The sequence below is a fragment of the Filobasidium floriforme genome, assembly GCF_021052385.1.
Source record: "Filobasidium floriforme strain CBS 6241 chromosome Unknown HD553scaffold_9, whole genome shotgun sequence".
Taxonomy (NCBI): domain Eukaryota; kingdom Fungi; phylum Basidiomycota; class Tremellomycetes; order Filobasidiales; family Filobasidiaceae; genus Filobasidium; species Filobasidium floriforme.
This window is the reverse complement of record NW_025763630.1, coordinates 89,811-108,842: the sequence shown is the minus strand read 5'-3', so window position 1 is coordinate 108,842 and position 19,032 is coordinate 89,811. Positions and strand designations below refer to the sequence as shown.

Below are 19,032 nucleotides of genomic sequence, written 5' to 3'. Positions count from 1 at the left end.
ACGTCATGCTAGGGCCCGCATTCCTGTCCTGGAATCGCTCGCGCTCACGGTCCTACTGTACACGTCTCACACCCATGCCACTTGCCACTTGCGATCACATCCCATACCTTCGCACTCTCTCACGCCACACGGTCGACCTTGGGCGGAATGGTTCACCGTGGATTTGATTCTCTACCTCCACTCGACGTGTCCTCGAGCAGCCGGAAGGTGTACACGGATTCATTGTAGCATTGTGCTGAGGATGGCGACGCGATACCATATAGTACAGTACGGATTCGACAAGGGGCAAGCGAGTGATTGTTCAACGACAGTCTCATGGACGGCGGCCACGCTTCACCAATGTTTCGTCAGTCACCGCCACGAGGTCGGCGCGGAGCCAAGCTTTATTTAGGAGCCATTGTTTTTACCCCGAAACGTCCTGCTGACCATCATATCTGCGTCTGGGAAATATATCGTCCCGTGCCGACCGTGTCTTTTTTTTCTCCTGTCATTGGAGTTGGGTTTTCTCAAGCTGTGTTTTTGAACAGTTCAAGCCGACCCGGGGGCGGTGTGAGAGGCTGAGATGACAAAGCACCAGACGGATCGAAGATACCCGTTCTCTGCAGGTCTGATGATCGAGACCTGAGAGAAGCAGGGATACGATCTTGGACCGATCCGATAGGGGGGTATTCACGGGCCCGTGACACAATCGAATGGACCCCTCGAGAGGGAGAGAGGCGCGCGCGGGGCCGCGGGATCATTGACCATTGGAGAAATTCGATTGAGAGCCAAGGTCTAATTGACCGATCGCACCGATAGCACTCTGGGCGGTGAGAGGGGGAGGGCAGTACATCGTCATTACGAATGCGTTCAATTCGCTCCTATCTGCCCCCCACCTCCCTTGTCCGAGACCCGATGACACCGAGCCAAAACACACACAGGGCCGATCCAATACGTCCCGTGCCGCGTCTTTTCTAGGTACGACCAACCCTGAACCTTGTTTGGGGCGGGGGCCGTCAGCCGACAGCCGATGGGAAACTTCCATCCTGTCGTGAACATGGGATTGATCCCGTTTGCTCAGCCGTCTGACTCGAACAGGCGGAAAGACAAGGAGGGAGTTAACAGCCAAGACACGTTTTTTCAGCGTGGCATGATCGACGCCACACCCCTCAGCCGAGTAACAAGGTTTGGAAAAAAACGTGGGTTCCTCGTGGAAGTGTCGGGCCCGTGATCACACTCCAGGGGGAGCCGGCAGATATCTCGTGGCATGCAAGCCGAGGTGCAGAAGGAATAGATCCGTTGCGAGGGAGAGGTGAACCGTACAATCGCTGCTTCTTTCCAGGATCGGTTTCCTTCTTTCCCTCCTCCTTCTCCGTCGACGTCACAATCTCTGCTTCTCTTCTTTCCACCACCAGTCGGCAGGGTAGCAGCGGTACGAGAGGACCGGCACGTCAGACGGGCCAAGTTTAACGATGATGCGTTGCGCCCGCACTTCCGTCCAAGTTGCGGTTCAGAGAATAGGTCGGCGCATTTCCTAGATAGATGTTCTTGACTGGCCCCCCCCCCCCAATACAGCGACCCGTGTGGATACACTTGGCAGTGTATACCTCGCTTGACGACATACCTCGTCCTCCACCTCTGAAGGCCCGCCCTCCATACACACAGCACGAGGGATCAATTAAAGCCGGACGGGAGGAGACGAACCGGCTCGGGACAATCGCAACCACACCGTTCTAGAATCGTGGTCGTCGTCACATTCATACGGGGAGGAGCCGAGCAAAGTCGATATGTATACATAGACCACGTTTTCCCCCCAAGACCGAACAGCGCTTGCCTTCCCCCCCCCTTCACTTCACCTTCTGGAGCTAAACAAGTCGAGTCGACAAAACGTGGTATATATTCCGACAAGACGATCGGTACTAGCTCGCACAAGATACGGTTCATTGCGCCGAAACGAATGAATTACACTTTGGGAAGCGAGAATCCATCACAACATTCGGACTCTGACACACTCGGGCGTTCTCAGGAAAATATAGAACGACACGAGTAGGAAAAATCGCCTTAGCCCGTTTCCTCGCTTCTGAAACTCGCATCGTCAGTACCTCTTCTCTCGTTTACCTCGAACGGGGAGCCTTCCCACTAAAGGATCGTATCTAACTCGATCTGTTGTTTCCTTGCGGGATCATTCTTCTTCCCCCCCCAGAATCGAAACGAAATCTCAAGTGTCAATGGTTTTGGCCGACGCCTACCACTCGTCCTCTTTCGATTCAGACTATCCTCTCTCCCCTCCCTATTGGCACGCCGATATGGACCCGCATTCGACCGCGCCGTCGAATTTCTACCCCGGACTTGGTCCACAACAGGTTTATGCCCTCGGGCCGCAGACAAACGAGGTCGGGATCGCCGGCACGAGCGTTCAGGGATGGGTCGGTCAGCCTCAGACACCTGTGCAGATGATGGCACGCGTACAACAAGGTCAAGGTCAAGCTCAGAAGCTGTCGTCGGAAGATGTATCGTACGCGCAAGCTCGACCTGGTCAGTGCTCGATGTGCTGTAGTGTGGTAAAGAGCTAGCGCTTACTTGGGTGCATACGACAGATGGGATGATCCAGCAGACGTCTTGTTCATCGCGGCACCGCCGACCGTCCTCGTTGATTCTCGGTACTGCCAGCCAAACACCATCATCAACGGATCTCCCTCAACTGACCTCGCAGCTCGCTCTCGAGCCCACCCCTGCGCTTCCTCAGATGGGCGCTCAGTTCACCTACGCAACTTCACGAGGTTCCATCGGGAGTTCGACTAGGAACAGTCAGGGTTCTCTGTACGGCTACGACCATGCGAGCGAGGCTTCGTCTTCGATGGGAGGTCCGGCGATGCCTCGGAGCCAGAATTACGAGGCGACTACGGTAGGCGCGGTCCCCGCTTACACTTACCAGCAGTTGGTACCCCAATACCACGTCCCGTCACCTTCGAGTTCGGTCAACTGGTCAGAAACGTACGCTTCCGCTCCGTCTACGTCCTATTCGACGAGTCCTGTTTACTCCAGCGCAGGTAGGGAGTTGGTCCAGCCCGGAAGCGCGAGGTCTAGCGTACGCTATGCACAATCCATGGTAGCAGAGGCGCCTACCTGGACATACCAACCTGTACCCGTACACGTCTATCCTCCACAAGGGCCCACTTCGGCTCCAGCGCAGATGACAGAGATGGTCCCGGTCACCTCTTCTCATCCTGCATCTGCAAATCAGCATGTACCAGTACCCGCCGGGATGTACCTGGCGACGAGCGCGCCTCCGGTCCAATACATCCACGCTCCAGAGCGAGGACATGTCACACCACCCAAGGAAAGGACAGACGCCGGTCCAGGGCCAGTTCGTAATCGCGTTCGTCGCAAGGTAGCGATTGGTCGGGTTCGTTTGCCGGAGCAGGCGGTCGTGCCTCCCAATCTCACACCTACTGGCGGTGCGGAAGATCCGTGGAGACAGATGGCTCAGTCTCAGAGTCTCTCCGGCGCTTTCACGCATTCGGGCGTGTATGGAGTAGATCCGTCGATGTCTGCCGACCCTAGCAGGCCGTGGACGGGCGGAGCTGTCATACAGCCTGCGCCTATGATGCCGGCCGACTCGTTCCCGTTCGGTACGGAGGCGGCGCCCATACACAGGACGACCTCGATAGAGGGTTATTATCCTCCAGAAACTGCTACCTTGTACAACACCGGCTCGGTCTCGATCCCAGCGACCGTCGCGACGAGTCATGTCCCCTTGCCGCTGGTATCGCAGCTCCCGCCACCGTTGACTATGGCTCCCTTGACGACTGCGATCATGGGTACCTCGATGATGCAAGCTGAAACCCCGGCATCCCTCTGTCCATCGACGTTCTCTTCCGATGACGATGATCTCAACGACCACCTTTCCAGTGATCCCGCGTACGACGACTATCAGGGTGGCAAACCTTTCGCGCCTGCCGCTCACATTTCTTCTCGAAGCGGGAACCCGTCGAATCTGCAAGTCGCGACGACCAATTTCGATGGGTTCTCGAGGGTCCCGCTCGTGCGCACACAAATTTCTCGACAGCAGCTAAGAGCGGAAGAAGATCAGGAAGAGTTGCAAGATGTGCGTTCCGTCTACCCGAGTCTGGGAGTACCGCATGCGCTTTCGAGTGCAGCAGGTAGTAGTTCCACTTCTTCGGCTACCGGTTGGCCTTCAGCTGGATCGGAAGAATATGGTCGCAAGCGCATCATACAGAGAGCCGCTACGATGGGCACGCTTCCTGCTCATTTCGATCGAGCGGATTATTCGATGTTTGGTACCAAAAACAATCGACCCAAACTTGCCATCGCCTGTCAAGGCTGTCGGGAGAAGAAACTCAAGTCAGTCGACGACCCGCGTTGTCACAGCTAGAACGCACATGCTCACCGACGACTTTGACTTTGCTTGCGACAGATGCTCCGGCGAACGTCCCACCTGCATGAACTGCAAGCGACGGGGTATCGAGCACTGCGAATACGCAGAGTCCGTGCGTCGCCGTGGACCGGGAAGGAAGAAGATCGCTGCCATGGAGAAAAAGGCGAACAGTGAGGCGCGTCGACAAGCCAAGGCTCGACTACAGGCGGGAGAGGTGAAACAGGAAGACGTCGTCGGCCAGTACCTAGCTATGAAACCTGAAACGTACGACTACCAAAGGCAGCAATGAGATCGCGATCAGATTGCCTCGAGCTAAATGTATCCATATATGAGTGATAAGAAGGACAATTATGTATCGGTAGAATGCAACAATGAAAGAGATAGAATAGCATGATACTTTCTGCCTTCCTCAGAGTGAACTATCTTTTGAAATCGTTCGTTACACACGGCAAGCCGTCTTTATGATCGTTATTTTCGTTACTTCTGACTGTCGATGCCTTTGCGTGAAAAGGAGATAGACATCAAGTCCTTTGAGCTTTCGAGATCCTAAGAGATAGTGGTAGGGCGACCCGAGTTCAATTTCGCTTTGCTCCTATTGCTTGTATACGTATATTTCTCGCAAGTCAACGGCCGTGCGCCTCGATGCGAGCACTCCTTTCGACTCGATGCATCCAGCATTCATGCCAAGTAAATTTGTGAAACCAAGCAATTTGCAAGTTCGTGTTGCCATCACATCTGACATTCGCGCAAGTGATCATCCCGCCGCCATGAGAACCTATCTTCCCTTTAGCCGTCACAACCTGCCAGACTGTCCTCCATCGTTTTGCAAGCGATCTTGCTAGGCGCCGTGCTCAGTTCGGGTCTGACCTGTCTGCATTCAGCTTTGTCTTGCGCAAACTTGTGACTTGATCGGTTATTGAGCCATTCCATTCCTTCCGGCCGCTTGAAAAGCCCGACAAAGGTACAAGACGAGATTGCCGCGGATTGAATCTGTGACATGTACAATATATCTCCGAACCGAGGGTGTGCTCGGTGGCGGAACTTAGTCGAATGTCCGATTCCGGTGCCTTGGCTGTGTAACAACAGGCCGTGCTAGATGGAAAGAGCAGACGTCGATGCTGAGTCGTTTCGAATTCGGTCACGAGCAGTTGTTCCGGTGAGGTCTTGCAGACAACCTTCAGGCGTTTGCAAGCGTACCAATCGAGAATATTTCAAGAGCGAGAGAGCGGCCCAGTACGGTTTGATTTGCACTTGTACGCCCAATCACTCCAGCTTCCGGTCGTATCCAAGTCCGCGCCTGTCAGAGACGCGATGACTTCCACGATGTACTTTCTGACGTCAGATCGGACGTACTGTATCATTTTCATTAGGCGACCTTGGACTGGGTCGTCGAGAAGTTTTCGCTATTGATTCAGCCTGTGTCGCTGAGATTGGACGATGAGGGACGATCTGGACCGCCTGCATAGATCGCGCTAGCGGTAGATGCAGCTACTGCCTCTTCCCCACGCCCCAAGTTTTGCCAGATGTACCTCCAGCAATTTTGGTTAAGAAGCGAGTCCTTACCTTTCCGACATCGTCCTTGCACAGCAAGCGGGAGGCCTGGATGTGCACGCAGACAAAATCACGGTCGACAAGGTGCCAGTCAGCGCAGACTCATGTGCATGTCTTGAAGACGGGTAGAAGCAGGCCGGACAAGAGTTTAGAGTTTAGAGACAGCAGATGATGTTGTTGTCAATTATGAGAGCTATATGACAACAGCCGTGTAACTTTTGGCAATGCCGACGCATGACTATTGCCCCTCATCAGGAGCCTTGTACTTCCACTACTCCCTGTTTGTCTTGAACAAGGCCTTTTAGCAAGTTGAGTCTCATTTGATCTATGTTGTCAACTTTATCAAGCAATCCTCGAAGGAAGCTGACCTCTGTGGCTAGATCCTTAACGGTTCCTTTGACACTATCCTGGTAGATTCATAGTTGGAAGTCAGCTATGATCCCTGTGAATACACGACCCTGCTTCAGCTTTACCTATTCTAAGTAGCAAAGGTTCTCAACAAGAAGAATCAGAAAACGCTAGAAACGCCCACCGGGACGCGGTAAATTCTAGCGTTTATGCGTTTTGAAAGTCTGTCCCGGTTAAACGCGGTCCGGACCGGGGATACAAGGATGAAGGTGGACGGTGTTGCGGGATGATGACCTGTGCAGAGAGGCTGAGCGATAGTTATAGATCAGTCCTCGTCGAGTTGCAATACAACAAACATCGACGACCACCGAGGGATCATCTTGACATGTCTACCCACTTGAACCGTCTCGTCTTACGAACTTTAAGAAACACTAGTACGACCTGGCAACGACGCGCTTTGACGACCTCACGATCCGCAGCTATGCCTCTCTATATCGCCCACTTGCCCGATTACCCCAACTCGCTGGAACGTCGGTTGAGCGTCAGGCAGGGTCATCTGGAACGAGCTACCAAGGACAAGGAACAGGGTACTTCGAGTGAGTCCCTCGGTCCCGCTCAGAAATCATGATCATCTTTCTATTCCGAGCTGACTTCAACCTCGACAACGACCTCGATGTATCCTCTCACCTACCTACCTAGTCTTCGGCCGAGCTTTCATCTCCCCCGACCACGCATCAACCACCTCGAACCCCAACCCCTCCATCGACCCATCGCAGCCTCATCCGGGTATGGCAGGTAGCATCATGATCTTCCGGTTCGACACTATCGACCAAGTGTGGGCGAGGATCAAGGAGGATCTTTATTGGACGGCAGGGGTTTGGGATAAGGAGAATGCAAGGGTGGATCAGCTTTTGGGGGTACCGGGGGATGAGAGGGTGGGGGAGATTAAGCCTTGAGTGGTGAGAGGTTGAGGTTGGTTGAGGTTGGTTGGGGAGAAGAAGGAGGAGAGCGGAGTGATAAGAAAAAAGTTGTAAATCAAAGTGCCGCATATCATATCACACCATATCCGTCAGTACGATCATCATCACCCTCATCATCGTACAAGCCGTGACCGCCGAGCTACCGTGTCTGCCGTTGATCTTCGTGTTAGGCATGTACCAGAGTTTCCAGCTTGTACGCATGGAGGATGTCGGTGTGATAATCACGACCTTTACGAGAATCCGCTCCCGAATCGGTCGAGGATGGAGCGCCTTTGCTCGTGCTGCTGGAGACGAGGATACGATGGCCTGGACCTGGACGCTTCGAGGCGACCTGACTGTGTGATGCGTGACGATACGATAGAGAACGATACTCACGCCGAACTGCATGTGCCAGAATTGGATGCGCCAGAAATGGACCTACATCGAGTCCAAGACGGCCAATATCATTACCATCGATACCGAACGGATGCCTCTACTATATCTAATGTCATTAGTATGTTAAGCCCGATCTAATTTGCGCTGGCTGGCGCTGAGGCTGAGCTGTCGCTTCCCCCAGAAGAAAAAGATGGCACTGACATGTTTTCGCCGAACGGATCGACGGAAGGGGACTACAGCTCGGATCTAAGATATGGGATTTGAGTATGAACTTTTCGAGGTAGAGGTAGAGAAATGACATCGTTTCGGGAGGAGCGCGATGAGGGAATTTATCGAGGAACGCGTCTGGGAACAAGTTGAGGAACACTTCGGAAAGGCGTCTCCTCGGAAGCAGCGATCGGCTGCTCTTGAGCATTTGTCTCGAACCCGGCAAACCAGAGCCTTGGTCTTGAGCGGATTGCTTCTATCGAGCAGGTTCTCTGCTACCCTAGTTCGAGCGCCACCTCGTTTTCTTTGCAAGGACTCTGCTCTCTTTCGTCGGGATGGTTTTGCGAACCTAGGACGTGTAGGCAGATCACGAAGCTACATATATCGTAAGAGCTATCCATCTAAACTTGTGAATTTTCATATCGACTACGACAATAGGCGGACATCTTTGCTATGACAAGAATTGAGGCCGATCCTCGGGGAAATTTACGAGGAGGGGGAGGAGCTTTTCGAGGCTGCGAAGCGAGATGTCACCGAGTGACGATCCATGTGACAGTCGAAGATATTGATGCCTTTTTGTTTTGCTCTCAAATATCCATGTATTTTTGAAGTCTTGTAAAGCGTCACAGATGTATAACGATGTATAGACTATTGTTACGGGCGTCCTCGAAAATCGTCTAAGGGGTTGCTTCCGCGTATTTACTTCCGTCGCGACTACGTGGCGAGTCACAGGTTTCTAGATGCAAGCGAAGTCGGATCACGTGACTACGATGTCTCACGGTCTTTCTCGAGTTCGTGTGAAGTCGCGACACTGTACTAACGATAGTGAGTTCGTCGGTGATAGTGTAACCTCTCCTAGTACGTCTCCGTAGTATAACTAAGGTATAGGCGTATGTCGAATGTAATAACTGCGCTTGAATCGTATAGAAGTACAACAGACTCGCACGACTTCTCTACGATTCGCGCTCCGTTATATGCTAACTACGTACTCGCGTTACTCGCACCGAATCCGCTATCGTTTACCGAGTTCGCCCGACTTCGTGCTTGTCTTCTTTGTTCGAGAACAAAAGACTGTCGTCCGTCGGTCGCTCTTTCAGGCGAACAATAGACGGTCGAACACACGAAGTCGCGGTTTTCTTTTGTTGACTTCGTGCGGATCCGCTGAGTGTCGCCCGATCCGGGCCGATGACCTAAATGCGCGTCGATCCCATGCTGCCGTTCGGTCACGCCCTGTGACATCATCCCCCCCCTCTATGTTGGACGTCGCCCCGACGTCCCGGTGTCCCTTGTTTCGAGGGTGATTGTCGGTTAGGATGTCCGAGGTGTCCGCAGTCCTCGACCGGCTCCGGGGTTCGTCGTACGAATCCTCCCCTGTACGATGTGCTTTGTCGTCAAGTCGTCCGTACCTTCCTTTGATGGGTTCTGGAAGTGGCGTAGACTTCGTGCGTAACCGAGTCCATCCTGAAACGTACGACCGATGTCTCACTCGGTCGTCCAGATATCCCGCTCCTGTTCCCGCGTGAGGGTCCTTTGGCGCTAAACGAGCGGAACCAAAGTCGCGTAACCGATATCCTCTTGAAACGCGCGACCAATGTCTCACTCGCGCCTCTCCTCGTCCTGCCGTCGTCGTCCGCGCGCTAAAGGCCGTACTCGCGCGGATCCAAACGAGATTGTTTTGGTCGAGACGGTTGGGTATTGCTGGCGAAGGGTATATACTTGCAACGTCTTCGACCGAATTCCCCCCTTTCTTTCTCGTTCTCGCCTTTTCTTCAACTCCTCTCTTCAAATCGAACCTACTCGCTCGTTCTCGCACGTAACCGCACTACTCCAACCGACTCCTACCATGTCCTCGCCTGCTCCCAACACTCCTGCCGAAACCCAGGTTCCGGCCACCACCCCGGTCGTCGAGACCACCCCCGCCGCCACCGTCCCCGCCGCCAATCTCGTCGGCGAAAACTCTGGTCCTGCGGGACCGTCTCTTCCTTCGGGCGTCGACGCCCGAAACGGTACGTGTTCTGACGAAGTCTACCGGGTTCGTGTGCTCACCCTCCACTTCGTATCAGAACGACAGCTCTCCCAGGGCTTCGCCCGCCTCGGGTGGGGAAACAGCGCCGAGGAGGCGATCGAGTGTGAGTCGCGCGATTTCTCTTGACTTCGTGAGAAATCTGACGTATTCGTACGGACTCAGTCGACGACGAAACCGGGGAGTTCGTCAACGCTCCTGAGGTGCTCCCGCCACCTCTTAAGGTCAAGTCTAAGTCCTTCATTCCGAGGGTGAAGGAGGAGATCATCGAGGAGGAGGGAGGCGCTCCCGCGGCCTCGGGTAAGTTCTTTCCTCTCACACTGAATACGCACGGGTTCTCACAACTTCGTATCGCTCCCACAGGATCCGGAAGGTCCACCAGGCCGGACCTCGACCTCGGTGGCGGCTTTGGCGGGCGATCCGGTGAGTTGCGAGCTATGCGTTTCGCCCGGATCCGCGCGACTGCTGACAGATTCGTGCGCTTTTCCGCTCAGACCGCCAACGTTCGTTGTCCTTCGAGAGGGACAACAAGGAGGTCTTCTCCTTCGACGACCGCCTCACTCCCTTCGGGACGGCCGCTCCTGGCCCTCGATCCCGCGCCGCCGGTCCGGCCCGGCCTCCCGCCAACTGTGAGTATTCTTTCTTTTTCGTTCGTACATGTACCTTTCGTTCAGACTTCGTGCGACTTCGTGTTTTCAGTCGGTGTTCCAGAAGCGGAACACTTCCGTCTTCAGCGCCAGTTCGGTGACGACTCCGTCCGCCCCGCCGCTGAAGAAGGTCGGTCTGGCCCCGCCGCCGAGAACCTGGCCGCCGGGGAAACACGAGGCGGGCAAGTCGACGGGTTCTTGGGGAGCTTCCTCCCGGGTACGTATTTTTCTGCTCGTATTCGCTCCTATTCGTGCTAACCGGTCCGACTCCGCAGGCGAACCTCGATGGGACGGGGACGATCGGGTCACGACATGGGACCAGATCCGACACATCGCGGGTCGACCCGGCTGGCCAGCGTGGACCAAGCCCAAGGACGACACGTCCGATGTGAAGAGGTTCGAGCACCGGGCCCGACAGGTTAGTCTAACTTTTGCCCACTTCCGCACGAATCCTACTGACTTCGTCCGAATTCTCTCGACAGTGGAACCGATTCCGCATGGCCGACTACTGGTCCGAGAGGCCGGGCGACACCGTCCGAAACGACCCGACTTGCGCCGGATGCCATCGGAAGCGTGATGACGTGCCCTGGGCTCGGGAGTGCCGTTCGGTCGTGAAGCGCGACGGGACGAAGCAGGGTTGCGTCTGCTGCAACGCATTCGGCTCGACGTGTGAGTACGCCGGCAAGGACTCGCGCGACAACGTGGCCGACGACGACGACGACGACGACGCTCGCCCTCGAGAGGAGACTCCGCTCGAGTCCGTCCGTGGTCGCCAGGCTTCGATCGATCGCGCCGCCGCCGACGCCGCCGCCACCTTCAACGACGCCCATCGTCCTCGCGCTGGACACACTCGCGGTGCTCCTCTTCGAGGAACCCAAGCTCGGGAAGCTCTGGTTAGTACTCTTCTCTCGATTCTTCTCGTCTTCGTCGGACTTCGCTAACACCCGTACGTGTTCGTCCATAGATCTTCCAGACCGGCGTCGTCAAAGGCGCCTTGGACGAGGACCGGGTCCTCGGTCGAACGGCTCTTCAGTCGTTGTACGAGGTGATGTGCCGCCTCGTCGAAGGTCTTGCGCCGCCGCCGTCGCCTTCCGCTCGGAACCGGGCGGGATCGAAGCGAGACCGCGATCCGTCGCCGAGTTCGGGCAGGAACAAGCGTCGTCGTGGTAACCCTTGAGACGCGGGTTCGGGGCCTCTTTTTTCTTTTCTTTCTTTTTGTATTTTTATACTTTTTATGCGAGATATACCTTGTGATTCTTTCGACTTTGTCTCGTCGCTGTTCGTAGTTCAAATGAGTGTGAGTTGAGTCCGGCTCGTGTCCAATCGTCCGTAGTCACGCGCGTTCGCCCGCAAACGCGCGTACTCGGACTTAAGGCTTCGGCTTCGTGGGATTCTGCGTGTGGAACTCCTCGACCAAATCAGCGGCGAAGACGTCTTCGGCATTTTCCCACGTAGTCGCCTCCGGACCCGCGTACCCTTCCCACTCGATGCGATACTGAACCTTGCCCGCTCGTTTCCTACTATCTAGGATTGACTTGACCTCGAAAACGTCCTCGGTCTCGGGTTCGGGACCCGGATCCTGACGCCTCGCCGCGACTCCGCCTGTGCGATGCGGTTCCAAACGATCTAGGTGGAATACGTCGTGTATCTTCAGCGAAGCCGGTAACCTCACCCGCCAGGCGTGTGAGGAGATCTCTTCGATGATTTCGTAAGGCCCGAACCGCTTGTGGTCCATTTTCTTGCTTGGTCGTTTGGTGTTGATGTCTCGTGCGGATACGTAAACCATCTCCCCCACTTTGGGCGAAAAGGTCCCACTTCGCCCGGCGTTGTAGTAAATCGCAGCCCTTTCCGCGGCCTCTTCCAAACACGTCCGCATTTCCTCCCAAATCTCCCTCATTTCGTCAGCCGCCAACCGTCCGGCCCCCGTTTCGCCACCCTCGTCGGCGAAGTCGAAGCGAGGGTGATACCCGAACGTGGCAAAAAATGGAGTTATCTTCGTCGAGGCGTGCGTCGTGTTGTTCAACACGAATTCCGCCAAAGGCAACCATTTTACCCAGTCGTTCTGCCGAACATTGACGTATTCGCGCAAATACGCTTCCAAGGACTGGTTGACTCGTTCGGTCGCTCCGTCGGTCTGAGGATGGTAAGCTGTCGATAACCTACTTTTGATTCCGCACGCTTTCGTAAACTCCTTCCAGAACTCGGACGTGAACTTGCTACCGCGGTCGGACAAGATCGCGTCGGGCAAGCCATACTGCGAGAATACGTGAGTCAGAAACGTGTTCGCCAAGTCCTTAGCCGTCATCTTCGTCGTGACCGCCAAGAACCGCACGCGTTTCGTGAACCGATCCGTGATGACCAGGATTGAATTCTTGTTCTCCGACATCGGTAACTCCTCGATGTAATCCATTGACAATTCGACGTTTGGCTTGTCCGAAACCGGTAGAGACTTCAGCATTCCGTACGGTTTGTGTCGCGTGGTCTTGTTTCGCTGGCAACTCTGGCACGAACCCACGAAGTCGATCACGAAGTCGTCCAACCCTGGCCAGTTGTAATCTCGCCTGACCAATTCGATCGTCTTGTCTCGACCTTGGTGCCCCGCTAACGGCTGGTCATGACGTGCCTGCAAAACCCGAACACGCAGGTCTTCGTGATCAGGTACGTAACACCGCCCCCGATATCGCAACTCTCCTCTCTTCGTGAACGACCACGGCGACTCCGTGTAAGGCCGCCCCGAAACCGTGATGTTCGTCCACGGAACGTTCCCCTCGGCGGCTTCTGCCTTTACGCCTTCCTTGATGTCGTCCCGCAAGGTACGGTTTCGGGGACCCTGCACCCTTGCCGACCGACTCTGTTCGACCCACAGCGACTTCGGGAGTAGGACGTTGAAATTCCCTTCGTTGTGTGTCCGCGAGTGGATCCCGCCCTTTCCCGGGTGGTAGTCCGGTCTTCGTGTCAATGCGTCCGGTTTCCCTCCCTTAACGCCTGGTCGATAACGAATCCGGAAATTGTAGTCCGACAACGCTTCGGCCCACCGAGCTTGGCGACGACTGAGCTGTTTCGCCCCTTGAAAGTATTCAAGATTCTTGTGATCCGTGAGGATCTCGGTCGGTTCCTTCTGTGCTAACAAAACCGCCCGCCAATGTCCGAATCCGGACACGATCGCGAGTAGTTCCTTATCGTGGACCGTGTAATTGATCTCCGCCGGACTCAGCTTTCGCGAGTAAAACCCAATCGGTCTCAGCGCATCCTTGTCGTCCCGTCGACTCAATACGGCCGCCAGCGCGTAGTCGGACGCATCCGTCTCCAAGAAACAGGCGACGTCCGGATCCGCCTGGATCAGCATGGGTCCTTCCGAAAAGCTGTGCAGCAACGTGTCGAACGCTTGCTGTTCCTCGTCACCCCACTTCCACTCCACGCTTTTCCGCTGGAGTCGATTGATCGGCAAGGCAATCTTGGCGTAGTCGCGTATGAATCGTCGATAGAAGTTGGTAAATCCTAGGAACCGAGCGATGTCGGACACACACCGCGGCACCGGCCAGGTTTTGACGCTTGCCATCTTCTCATCGGTCATCGCGACTTCTCCCGCCTTGACCTGATAACCCAGGAATTCGATAGAATCCTTGAAAAACTCACACTTCTTCGGCTTTAGGTAGAACGAATGCGCACGAATTGTGGCGAACAGCTCCTTGCAAACCGCGACATGTTCCTCTTTCGTCGAAGAGTAGACCAGTATATCGTCTACGTAAACGATCACCCCCTTATCGACGAATTTATCGAAAATGTCGTTCATCAAGTACTGGAACGACGCTCCGGCATTGCACATACCCTCCCGCATCACCTTTGACTGAAACGCGCCGTACCGGGTCAGGATCGTGGTCCATTTCTCGTCCCCCGGGCGCATTCGTAAGAGCTGATACGAAGTCGGCATGTCAAACTTGGAGAAGATCTTCCCCGTGCGAACTCGTTCGAGGCACGTGTCAATCTTTGGCAAGGGGTATGCGTTCTTGACTGTAGCGCGATTGAGTTCGCGGTAATCCGTAACCATTCGGAAGTCTCCCCCTTTCTTCTTCACAAGGAAAACCGGGCTTCCGAACCAATGCGAAGACGGCTCAATATGTCCGATTTCGCGACTTTTGTCGATCCACGCTTTCAACCAGGCATCCGCATCCGCCGACAACGGGTACGGTTTCGCCCTCTTCAGTTGGACATTTGGTAAGAGGTCAACCGGGTGATCGTAGATTCGATGAGGCGGTAACTTCTCGTAATTGCTCTTTTTGAAGATGTCGCGAAACTCCGCGTATTCGGCCGGAATCATGGCGTCTAGTTCATCATCGTCAGGAGTCGGTTCTTCCTCCTCCAATTCTAGCTCTCGAATTGCTTCCAACATGTCGAGACTTCCCTCTCCTTGTCCGCGGAACCATTTGGTTTCTCCCGGAATCGTATCATTCTCGCCCTTCGCCGGCGACTTCGGACATAGGATGCTGAGTTCGCAGGTCTCCCAATCCATCTGCACTCCGTATTCCTTGATGAAGTTCAAACCCAAAATCACCTCCGGCGAAGCGCTCTCCATAATATCGAAACGAATCTTGAAGGGTCCGATGTTCCCGTTGATGAAGACCTCTACGTCTACGTACGACGTAATCAGCCCGCGTCCGGCCGGATTCGGGCCATTATCCACGAGTCTGATGATCTTCGGGACTTCGTACTTGGATTGAGCTACTTGCCCAAGCAGCGAGCAGCCCGGTCGAATGAAGCTGCTGCTCGCCCCTGTGTCGAGGAGGGCTGAAAGCACGAATTCGTCCGAACCCGCTCTAGGCCAAACGGACAGGGAGACTAACGGATCCTGACCGCGTATCTCGAAACGGATCCAGTTCGACCTTTGGAACGAGCCCTTCTTCCAGTTCGTGTTAGCAGGGGCCTCCCTTGCAATTCGGACGACTTCGGGCGCCATGGGCTTGTAAGACGGCTTGTCCGGGCAGTCTCGGGCGTAATGACCCGGTTTCCCACATCGTAGACATTTCCCGTCCGCTCGTCGCTGATCCTTCTCGGCTTCCGTGATGGGCCGATAGGGAGCCCCTCCCCTTGGGACGAACGCGGGGCTACCGGTAGCGAACGTGACCCTGGGTCCTGGGCTAGGTTGCCTGCGTTCGCGACTTCCGTGGTCCGAATCTCCTTTGGTGCGCTGATCCGTGCGTTTTCGCGACCCACGATTCTTCTTTGACCGACCTCGATCCTCTTCAGAGTCGGAGTCCGAGCTTTGCCCGCGATCGCGCACGGACTGCAACCGATTGTCGACTTCGATCGCCTTCGCTCTGAATCGGATGTAATTCCTCTTCGGATATCCGTTCTTCTCGAGGTACTTGCTAACAGACGGACGAAGCCGGTCCATCACGGCGTCGATGCACGCTTCATCGTTCCAGCCAGTCAGGGGTTTATGCAACCCGAACTTCGAAAAGAATTCGCTAGCCGTTCCGGTTTGCTTCAATTTCTTGATGGCCCGCACGGCATCGCCCTTGCTATTGTTCTTTCCGAACGAACTCCTCATGAATTGCGCGAACATTTCGAAGTCGTGCAAAAACGCGGGTTGTTCGTTGAACGGGAGACTGATGTACGGGAAAACATGCTCGAAGGCGTCCCCAGCCAGGCGCATAACCGCGAATCCGACTTGACCCTTGCCAGTGCGGAACTGCGACGGTTTCTGATTGAAACAGACACGGCATTTGGCCAAGAAGTGGTTCACCGAATAGTCCTTGTCGTCTCCGGTGAAGTCTTTGACTTCGTTGAGTTTGCCCTCGTCGTCTTGTTCCACATCGTCTCGCCCGGATTCGGACCGAAACTCGCGCATTGGGGTGTAGATATCCCTCTCGGCGAATCGTTGGTTTCGGTACCTTCCATCCGCTTCGTTGTCTGAGTCGTCGGAATCGTACTGATCCGCAAGATCTTGGAGACCACTAAAGGGGTCCCGCTGGGTCTTGCGCGCCTTCGGTTCCTTGACCGACCTCGCATCGATCAATTGTTCGATCTTGGTGGTAAGGTCGTCCTGGTCCTTACGTTGCCTGGCGAGTTCGTCCAGGAGACGACGGTTCTGTTCCCGAAGTAAATCCAATTCGGTTTCTTCGCTATCTTCCGTGTGAGGGACGACCCTCTCTTCCGAATCGACCGGTCGTCGGTCGACATCGTCCGGATCTTCGGAGTTTTCTTGCGAAGGTCGTATGTTCCCACGGGTTCCCGCCCTGGTGGCCGGACCCGTGCCTCTATTGTTGTTGTTCGTTGCCTGGCTTGACATCTTGAAAGGTGTGATAGAAGAAGCGCAGTTATGCTGTTACGGGCGTCCTCGAAAATCGTCTAAGGGGTTGCTTCCGCGTATTTACTTCCGTCGCGACTACGTGGCGAGTCACAGGTTTCTAGATGCAAGCGAAGTCGGATCACGTGACTACGATGTCTCACGGTCTTTCTCGAGTTCGTGTGAAGTCGCGACACTGTACTAACGATAGTGAGTTCGTCGGTGATAGTGTAACCTCTCCTAGTACGTCTCCGTAGTATAACTAAGGTATAGGCGTATGTCGAATGTAATAACTGCGCTTGAATCGTATAGAAGTACAACAGACTCGCACGACTTCTCTACGATTCGCGCTCCGTTATATGCTAACTACGTACTCGCGTTACTCGCACCGAATCCGCTATCGTTTACCGAGTTCGCCCGACTTCGTGCTTGTCTTCTTTGTTCGAGAACAAAAGACTGTCGTCCGTCGGTCGCTCTTTCAGGCGAACAATAGACGGTCGAACACACGAAGTCGCGGTTTTCTTTTGTTGACTTCGTGCGGATCCGCTGAGTGTCGCCCGATCCGGGCCGATGACCTAAATGCGCGTCGATCCCATGCTGCCGTTCGGTCACGCCCTGTGACAACTATTTCGCGTACGTGAGGAGGCTACGATCGTTGCGAATCGCGCCAGCTCTTTCCCAAAGCCAAGACGCTCATGCTCAGGCAGCGCCGATTCTACGGCTCGCCGCGCTTGATTTACAGGCAAGCACCTGCAAGCAGCGGCTTCTACGTACCTTCTACAGGGGTAAAACTTGCCGTATGTCTCGAAACAACGATTACAGACATCATGTTCGATTTTGCCCTGATGACCACTGTCTTGAGCAGCCCAATGTACAAATGTCTTCCACGGCGTCTTCTTAAACGCCATCCTATTCTTGGGATCTTTCAACGCCTCGGCCGTCACCTTCTTGAAGGGCTCGTACTTTTCGAGCCATCTTTCGAGCCTTTCCAAGGTACAGTACCCGATTTCTACTACCTTTCCCAGAACTTTCGCGTTGTTCGATGAGTACGGCGGCTTTCTTTTCCTCGTAGGTATGCCGCCTGCTGAAGGCGCCAGCGGATTGGTAGGGTCTGTGAATGCCCTGGAAGAACGATTCGAGTGCCCAGACTGAGTTCGACGGAAAGTACTTTCCATTCTCCCGTCTTCTGAGTATGTGGGCGCGCCAGAGTATCTCAAGTATGGTTGAGTAGGCCGAGTCTGTTAACTGTCAGGGCATCAACAGCTTGAGAAGCAGAATACCCCGTCTGACCATCGTCATAGGGGTAGACAGATGGATTCTGGTAGTCAGGGTAAGAGTTGGCATCGAAAACCGGCTGTTGATGGGATTGCAATGGAGGATACTCTCCGTACCCATACGACGAACCCACGTATGGATCTTGAGTTGGATCGTCGAACGCTCCGGTCCAGTTCGAGAGCGAAGGCGACATGTTGTGATCTGTAGGGTTGGTAGGCGGAAGATACTTCATCGTGTATGGATTGCCACCGAACGAGCTTTGGCCAGGGGTATTTTGTGGAAAGTCTGTTGATGATGGCTGTTGGCTCTCACCAGTAAAGATCTGATTCTGATCTTCAGTCGGAGGCACGTAGTATCCATATGGGTTTCCTGACATGGCGATTACGGGTCGATTGAGATGATCAGTGAAGTGTCTGCTTCGCCTCTCTATCCTGTTCTTGGCTTGTTCGAATGAGGGAGGCGGTCGTCATCTATATACACGTGTGGAGACGTAAAAACCTGCAGCTTAATTAGCACGCCACATAAGTCTTCCTTTGAACTCTGGACATGAGATCGTTTCAGCCCCTACCATCAAAGCCATGTCAAGCAGTATTGGCGCGATCCCAACTGGTCAGGCTGCGCGGCTGCGAGAATGCGCGCAGGCTTATCGGAGGCCGACAGGGTCTGACACGTTGAACCCAAGTAGGCCATTGCTGTTGTTTGTACAGGTAGATATTCAGGAGAAGTTTCGGCCCGGATGCGGGTCGTCAATTAGTCACGATCAAGGTGGCTGCATCATCGCAAGGCATCCAGTAGTATGAGCTCGACGATATGGTGTACTGTACGCTCTCGGTTTTTACGCCAGACGACGGGACGGACTCACCGAGGAACCCGGTACGGCTGTTGTACTCTGCCAGCTTGAAACCGGCCAGCGCTATGCTCTCTCGTTTTCATTCTGACTATGATGATGTATTTGTAGAAAG

At 54.6% G+C, this 19,032-nt stretch overlaps 3 protein-coding genes across 3 annotated transcripts; 2 read left to right on the top strand and 1 right to left on the bottom strand.

Moving 5' to 3' along the window:
* Window positions 1-1,850: 1,850 nt before the first annotated feature.
* Window positions 1,851-4,770, top strand: HD553DRAFT_222196 (uncharacterized protein). Its single transcript, XM_046177245.1, has 4 exons — window positions 1,851-2,073; window positions 2,183-2,514; window positions 2,577-4,344; window positions 4,418-4,770. Exons 2-4 carry the CDS (start codon window positions 2,208-2,210, stop codon window positions 4,665-4,667), a joined length of 2,325 nt encoding a protein of 774 aa, XP_046037029.1. The 5' UTR covers window positions 1,851-2,073; window positions 2,183-2,207; the 3' UTR covers window positions 4,668-4,770.
* Window positions 4,771-6,605: 1,835 nt separating this feature from the next.
* On the top strand, window positions 6,606-7,350 carry HD553DRAFT_310023 (uncharacterized protein). The gene is made up of 2 exons (XM_046179778.1): window positions 6,606-6,873; window positions 6,977-7,350. Exons 1-2 carry the CDS (start codon window positions 6,663-6,665, stop codon window positions 7,231-7,233), a joined length of 468 nt encoding a protein of 155 aa, XP_046037028.1. The 5' UTR covers window positions 6,606-6,662; the 3' UTR covers window positions 7,234-7,350.
* Window positions 7,351-17,704: 10,354 nt separating this feature from the next.
* On the bottom strand, window positions 17,705-18,446 carry HD553DRAFT_323539 (uncharacterized protein; the record flags this gene model as incomplete). The annotated part of the gene is made up of 2 exons (XM_046181404.1): window positions 17,705-18,033; window positions 18,086-18,446. 2 exons carry the CDS (start codon window positions 18,444-18,446, stop codon window positions 17,705-17,707), a joined length of 690 nt encoding a protein of 229 aa, XP_046037027.1.
* Between the last annotated feature and the right edge of the window lie 586 nt (window positions 18,447-19,032).